At 47.2% G+C, this 7,649-nt stretch overlaps 1 protein-coding gene across 2 annotated transcripts; it reads right to left on the bottom strand.

Moving 5' to 3' along the window:
* Positions 1 to 1,271: 1,271 nt before the first annotated feature.
* DAZAP2 (DAZ associated protein 2) lies at positions 1,272 to 6,462 on the bottom strand. 2 transcript variants are annotated; one of them, XM_054442869.2, is made up of 4 exons: positions 6,282 to 6,462; positions 4,743 to 4,861; positions 4,088 to 4,333; positions 1,272 to 2,727 (listed from the first exon to the last, which is right to left on the bottom strand). In XM_054442869.2, the coding sequence occupies exons 1-4, from the start codon at positions 6,292 to 6,294 to the stop codon at positions 2,599 to 2,601; spliced, it is 507 nt and encodes a 168-aa protein (XP_054298844.1). In that variant the 5' UTR covers positions 6,295 to 6,462; the 3' UTR covers positions 1,272 to 2,598. The 2 variants fall into 2 exon arrangements, with proteins under 2 accessions (XP_054298844.1, XP_054298846.1); XM_054442871.2 differs by having other exon boundaries at positions 4,165 to 4,333; positions 6,282 to 6,440.
* Between the last annotated feature and the right edge of the window lie 1,187 nt (positions 6,463 to 7,649).

Raw genomic sequence — 7,649 nt, 5'->3', positions numbered from 1 at the left:
CAAGGTCAGGAGATTGAGACCATCCTGGCTAACACGGTGAAACCCCGTCTCTGCTAAAAATACAAAAAAAATTAGCCGGGCGTGGTGGCGGGCACCCGTAGTCCCAGCTGCTCAGGAGGCTGAGGCAGGAGAATGGTTTGAACCCAGGAGGCGGAGCTTGCAGTGAGCTGAGACTGCGCCACTGCACTCCAGCCTGGGCGACAGAGCAAGACTCCGTCTCAAAAAAAAAAACAAAAACGTACCCTGGGAGATGAGTTGGTTCAAGCCTCCATCCTGGCAAGGGCCAGAATTTCCCAGAATCCCTTCTACGTATATACAGAAGGAACCAGGAAAAATCAACCTACCACCTTTCCCAGTGTATCCTCAGAATCAAGCCAAGAAGCTTCTTGGATTTTAGTCTCAAGATGAGTTGTGTTTAAGAGGCACATTTTGGTATAAATTATTAGCTCGTCAGATATTGTTCACTTTGGAATTAAGCTAGATCTCCTTTGAAGTCTTAATGTATTGCCTCTGTTGTCCAAGCTCAAACCCAACCAAGTTAAGATCAAGAGCTGAGGAATCTGGCCGGGTGCAGTGACTCACTGCCTGTTATCCCAATACTTTGGGAGGCCGAGGCAGGCAGATCACTTGAGGTCAGGAGTTTGAGACCAGCCTGGCCAACGCACTGAAGCCGTCTCTACTAAAAATACAGAAATGAACCAGGTGTTGTAGCAGGTGCCTGTAATCCCAGCTACTCAGGAGGCTGAGACAGGAGAATCACTTGAACCTGGGAGGTGGAGGTTGCAGTGAGCCGAGACTGCCACTGCACTCCAGCCGGGGTGACAGAGGGAGACCCTGTCTCAAAAAATAAATAAAAGAGCTGAGGAATCTGTCTTGGCAACCTAGATTCTATGAGTTTTCAGTATTTCTCCACATAGAACATTGGAGAAACTAAAGGTCATCCTCAACGTATACAAATTGCTATACCAGAACCTTTTCTTCAAGCCAAACTTTAGAGCAAGTTAGGACAATCAATAGTTCCCTCATTTCTAAGTTCAGGTCCTAAATTCCAAAATTTGTAAGAGGTTGGAGTAAAATGATGAAAAGTTGAACATCTGGAGTGGAATTCATGAAAATGATCAAGTCTTAGGCTTGTACTCCTGCCTTTATTTCAAAGCGTCATCAAAGGAAACAGCAGCAGCAGCACCTAGCTGAATTCTAGATGGGATATAAATAAAATATATATAGAAGAAATCTAAAAACAAGCTAAGTAAAGAATCCTTGCAGTGAGGTGTAATGCAACTTCATCACTTTATTCAAATCTTCAAAATAGTCTTTATTCTACATTTTTAGTATAAAAATTCCACAAGTTAAGTGCACCACAGTGTAGAGAGAGACATACAACGCTGAACTTCCATAACAGTCAATGGTACAGTCAAACATCACATGTACAGAACACACAATTTAGATGAACTGAAATTATAAGATAAAATAAAATAAAATCCAATTTCAGAAAACAAAAATCAAAACATTAAGGATCCCTGAAATATTCTTAAACCCTAATGAGATTTCACGGGACTCAAGTCATTTTGTAGTGAGACATTCACAATATGACCCTATTAACCCAGTCTAGGAATTCTGGGGAGCTGAATGAGTGGCTGCATCAGACACTCTGACAAAAAATGGTAACCAATTTTTGATCTGAAAACTCCTCTTAATTTAGCTCTAAATACATCAATCAAGCTTTTGAAATGCATCCTCCTCCTTGCCCCTCATATTTTAAACCAACTGTTGTTCACAGTACAGTTTGCACGATATCTTTGTTCAAACATAGCTCAGTTTTTCTGGCACCAAAGCAAATTTGGGTTAGGTTCGTGTATGCAGAGACAACCTATGAGGAGGGCCCATAAGGCACCCTCCACTTTTGCCTGAGGAGATACGAAAGCAGAAGTAATGGGATCTGTGCTTGGGGCACAGAGAGGGTTTCAGAGGATCCTTGTGAAACACTAGTTAAAAGATGACGAGTGGGGAGAAGTGCGAGGAAAGAAGGAAATTAGTCTGACTGGCTTTCTGTCCTGCACCATTGATTCAATGGAGACTGGCGGGAGGAAATGGAAGACTAGGGTTGGAGATGGGATGGGTGGGGCAAGGGATGGAAAGGAAAAGGCAGACAACTAATGCGTTCCATTTATAACAAGTAATATAAATCAAAGACTTAAAGGAGATTAAAGACCAATCAGAATAATTTGGCAACTTTAATTCTTAGGAAGATCAAAGTTCCCTCCAAACCTAATTTGATGTTTTATTACTAAAAGCAAAGACCAGTATGGTACAGTATTACTCCAGAGAAATTAAAGGAACATCCTTAGGGTGGCTTCACCCACATTCATTTTATGAGTGGATACCTCCCCTACCTCAAAATGCTTTAGGGAGGCACTGCTACCATTACATGGTTCCTTATGAAATCTGAAAAGTGCCTGAAAGTTTGGGCACCAGAAAGACACCCCAACAACATGTGTCTAAACTGCAACTTCAGGTTAATATGACTAAAGCAGTTACATTGTGAGAAGTGCTGAAGGTATGTGATGTCTTTCCCGGCACAAAGGTGGCCTTGGTTCCTCACCAGATGGTGTAGCCACCATCTGAACCACCCATGAAGAAGTTCCCCTTCCGCTGAGTTACGAGGACGTTGGCTCCCTGCATGACTGCAAGCTGAGCAGCATTGGGAGGGCATCCAGGAGGTGGAGGCTGAAAGGAAAGGACATGATAGAATGGGCACAGGGCAGCTAATATAAGCGAAGGGAACATAGGGGAAGCAGAGGGCTGTTAGGATGAGGCAATGTGCTAACCAGCTGCATTTTAAGGAGCTAGTTCCGCCATCAGTTTGAGTTCTAAAGTAGGTCTATACTTTATGTGAACTCAAAGATACAAACAGGAAAGGGAGCCTACCACTCATTCAAAGGGTTCCAGCTCTAAGATGAAGCCTATGGCTACTTTCTGAACATGAACAGGCCAAACCAACAGTCATTTTGAGGATAGAGAACCACTGTCCTACTCACATTCCCAAAACAGGGACAGGGTGCCAATCCATATATGAATCCCACATGGTCCCTACATAGTTTTTAATTTTTAATTTTTTAATTTTTTTTATTTTTTTGAGACAGAGTCTTGCTCTTGTTGCCCAGGCTGGAGTGCAGTGGTGGGATCTCAGCTCACTGCAATCTCCACCTCCCAGGTTCAAGTGATTCTCCTGTCTTAGCCTCCCAAGTAGCTGGGATTACAGGTGCCCACCACCACGCCCAGCTATTTTTTTTTTTTTTTGAGACAGAGTCTGGCTCTGTTACTCAGGCTGGAATGCAGTGGCGTGATCTCAGCTCACTGCAACCTCCGCCTCCTGGGTTCAAGCCATTCTCTTGCCTCAGCCTCCCAAGTAGCTGGGATTACAGGCGCCTGCCACCACGCCTGGCTAATTTTTGTATTTATAGTAGAGTTGGGGTTTCACCATGTTGGCCAGCCTGGTCTCGAACTCCTGACCTCAGGTGAGCCACTGTGCTTGGCCCTTACATAGTTTTTCAATGAACTACTGGATAACTGAAGGCTCGCTAATGACACATATTCACTTCATCTCTAGCATTAGTTACTGAGCAGTCATTTGGGCTGTAAATCCCATGCACTGGGGAATTAAGTAGGAAAAAATGATAACTAAAATTGTTAGTATCTTTGTAAAAGCTACTTACTAGGGATTATACATTTTACTTTTTTAATTATCAGGGTTCCTAGTGCAACACCATGCTGATGGCAAATGCTTATGGAATGAATAAGGAGCATTACTAGACCAGTTCAGTGTACCACAATGAACTGGAAAAGCAGCAAGCAGGACTCGATAGACATGAAAACAAAAGAATCTGGTTAACTCAGCCCCCAGTGAGATGCTACTCACTTGCCACAGTTCTGCCCCCTCAAACACTTTCTGCCTGAGTATTGGATGTCAGTAGTTGTACCAACACTGGCAACTATCATCCAGAAATGGTAAGAGAATGAATATGAAGTCATTTCAGAAAGTTAAAATACACAAGGGCTGAGTTTTTTCTGATCAGGTCATACTCACAGGAATGTTGCCAGCAGTAGCCCCAGCTCCAAATCTGGCACCTGCATCATACCCTCCTTCCACCAGCACTGTGGAGCCAGGTGGATAGATGGGACCGACTGGATAATAAGCCATGGGGATTGTGGAACCTAAAGGCCCAACAGCCACAGACTGGGCCATGGGAAGATACAGAGAGGCTCCAGGAAATGCGGCTGACATGGTGGGGACTGTGGCAGCCCCTGGGTGCACAAAGCTCGGACGATAGAGCTAGAAGAGGCAGAAGAGAAGGCAAAATGTTACTTTATGACATTCCTATTTGAGATCTCTTTAATGAGCTAATTCTTAATTCTCCTTGTGCAGGTTATACTTTTTATAAGATTATACAAGTTGCCTTTCCACTGGCCTTCAATATTCTCCTGGATCACTTCCTGCTATAGCTAATGTTGGGCTCACAGAACGCCAATTCATCTTCTGCACCTCAGCCTGTGCCAAATAACACAAAATTATCAAATAATGCACTTTCAACTCCGACAAAAATTGCCAAATTATATAATGTTTTAGATTATTCATGTGAGCATTTGTGAAGGGTAAATATGTGAAGTCAGATTTAGCTAAGGACTAAAGGACCACTCTAAGAGTATTCTCAGCTAGTTCAAATCTGGCAAACTGGAAGCACCTCTGAGTAGGCAGGTGGAGCATCAGTATAGGGTGGAGCCTGAGGAAGATGCAAGGTCTGAGGGTATACTGGATTCCCAGGAGGCTGCACAGGGTAGGTTGGCTGTGTTGGATATTGACCTGAAAGACAAGAAAAAAATGCAGGTTGCCTACTACACAGAGCTACCAAAATGAGGTACGTCATATCGGGTAGCTAACTTAGTGGGAGCAAGCAAAAGGGGATTTGCAAATAGTCTGCCCCAGAGGGCCTGATTCCTGGAACTAAGAAAATATGCATTGTCTTTGCACCCTTAAAATGGAAGGTGCTGAATTCTGACGGGACAGGAAAGGCACTGCTCACTGCTCCTACTAACATACCGAAGTAAGTAAGGGGTTAAGTCTAGCTGGGCCCAAGTTCCCTCCGGAATGCAGGACAGGTCTGGGGCTCTGGCCTGCTGCTGTTCTGGCTTATCAAGGTTGCCTCTGCTCTACGTGGTCTCCACAGCCTGTCTACAACCAGCCCAGACTTCGTGGGTAACAGTAGTTCTGATTTTCCTTACAGATTACTAGTCAAGGTCGACTTCCAAACAAAGGGTGTGAATGATGGAAGTGAACCGTGAGACCGGGAAAAGGGTGCAGGGCTGAGGGGTGAGGAGGAATATCCTCACTGGAAAAGCGGGGGATCAGGTTTGGTTTTTTGTTTGTTCTGAGACGGAGACTCGCTCTTTTGCTCAGGCTGGAGTGCAGTGGCGCGATCTCGGCTCATTGCAACCTCCGTCTCCTGGGTTCAAGCAATTTTCCTACCCCCAGCCTCCCGAGTAGCTGGGATTACAGGCGCCCGCCACCACGCCCAGCTAATTTTTGCATTTTTTAATAGAGACGGGGTTTCACCACGTTGGCCAGGCTGGTCTCGAACTCTTGACCTCAGGTGATCCGTCCGCCTCGGCCTCCCAAAGTGCTGGGATTACAGGCGTGAGCAAGCTCGCCCGGCATTTTTTTTTTTTTTTTTTCTATTTTTTACCCCCTCAACCTATTCCTGGGTTATGGGAATCATGTTCCGACAGACACACTGGTACAACCACAGAAAAGGGGAGTTCTCATCCCGTCAGCGAAGGGCGAGGGGGTGCAAAAGGACGGAGAAGAGACCTCACAGGCCCCGGCCCAAGAACCAACTCCAGCAATTCACTAGTTAAGTTCGGCCCTGCCAGGGGTTCCGGAGCGCGGCGCCCCGCCTCCGCCGGCTCGCCATTGGCCTACGCGAATGCCTGCGCTAGCGCTCTATTTGCTCCTGCGGATGCCCATCATGTCAAGCCCCCCCACCACCCGAGCCCGCAGCTTCAAACTGCGCCACAGAGTTTACGGAGGAAAGGGCCTGGAGGCAGCAAGCTGCCGTAATTTGGGTATGACGAAGGCGTCAGGCGCAGCGCCCTGGACTGCAGCCGGCCAAGGAGCATGGCGCAGCCCACCCCAAACCTGGCGTTTGGTGACCCTGGGCTCCGGATCCGCTCGCTCTGGGCCAGCAGTACTCCCCCCGACGGCCTCTGCCACCCTCGGTCCTTGCCTTTGCTGTTCATGGTGGTTGCGGGTCCGGTTTGTCTGGGCGTCGCGGACGGTTATTTTTTTCGTCCTCTTCCTGTTCGGAGCTACTTCCGTGTCACGTGATGCCCCGTCCGCCTAGCGTCACCCGACGCCCGAGTGGCGCTGCCGCCGGAAACTCCGCCCCTGCGCCGGGCCTCCAGTCGGCCGCGGGAGGGTCCGCGCGGTCCCGCCCACTCGCCTTGGCCCAACCCCCTGCTTGTTCCTCTCCTCCACCCCCTACCGGTGTCCCTCAGCTGGAGAAAAACCAAACGCAGGTATTGTCTGGAAACAGGATCTTTTCTCTGTTGGACGCTCGGATGCAGAACGATGCAAGCATTCCCCGAAACCTTTTTCCACCTACACGCATTCATTCAAGGTCACCTCACCTTGGCAACCTTCCACGAGGGGCGTAGATTTCTGCAAATTTGTCGCACTGCCTGAAATCGGCTCCCCACACCTTAGTTTATCATGCGTCCCTCCCCACCAAGCCCAACTTAAGCTTCAGCTCTGTTAAAATTTATTTTGCCACTCCAGCTCACATGTATCCTTTCCTGAATGGGACCTGCACTGGAATCTTCGCTGCCCTGTCTTCTTCAGGACAGTCGTTGCCTTTCTCACGTACAGGAAGGGGTTATGTTTTCCGTGCCGTACGCAACACCTGGCACTGAAACTGACATACCTGCACTACCCATGGAGTGTTTGTGGCCCTGCCCTTTTTTAGCACCTGTTGCAGGTGACCTGTATGGTACCTCTATTTTTCTCTATGTATGGCTTTTCTTTCTAACTTAATTATCCTTAAGGGCAAAGATGACATCTTTTAGGGCAGCGATTAAGTGTTTTCCTTTTTTTTTTTTTTTTGAGACGGAGTCTTGCTCTCTTGCCCAGGCTAGGGTGCAGTGGCGCGATCTCACCACAACCTCCACCTCCCGGGTTCAGGCAATTCTCCTGCCTCAGCTTCCTGAGTAGCTGGGACTACAGGCGTGCGCCAACATTCCTGGCTAATTTTTGTATTTTTAGTAGAGACGGGGTTTCACTATGTTGGCCAGGCTGGTTTCCTTTCTTTCTAAAAAAAGTTTTAATTTTTTTTTCTTTTCTTTTTTCTTTTCTTTTCATTTCTTTTTTTTTTCTTTTTTGAGATGGAGTCTCACTCTGTCGCCCAGGCTGGAGTGCAGTGGCGTGATCTCGGTTCACTGCAACCTCCGCCTCCCGGGTTCAAGCAATTCTCCTGCCTTAGCCTCCCGAATAGCTGGGATTACAGGTGCCTGCCACCACGACCGGCAAATTTTGTATTTTTTAGTAGAGACGGGGTTTCACCACGTTGGCTAGGCTGGTCTCGAACTCCTGACCTCAG

Source organism: Pongo pygmaeus, chromosome 10, assembly GCF_028885625.2.
Source record: "Pongo pygmaeus isolate AG05252 chromosome 10, NHGRI_mPonPyg2-v2.0_pri, whole genome shotgun sequence".
Classification (NCBI taxonomy): domain Eukaryota; kingdom Metazoa; phylum Chordata; class Mammalia; order Primates; family Hominidae; genus Pongo; species Pongo pygmaeus.
Note: the sequence above shows the minus strand (reverse complement) of the source record. Positions and strands in the feature narration are given on the sequence as shown.

Excerpts from the sequence above, each read along its gene's own strand:
- DAZAP2 (XM_054442871.2), bottom strand. Across the intron at positions 4,334-4,742 it reads CTCCACCTGCCTACTCAGAG|CTCTATCGTCCGAGCTTTGT; the intron begins GTGCTTCCAGTT and ends TGCCTCTTCTAG. Across the intron at positions 2,728-4,164 it reads CGGTCCCATCTATCCACCTG|CCTCCACCTCCTGGATGCCC; the intron begins GCTCCACAGTGC and ends CTTTCCTTTCAG.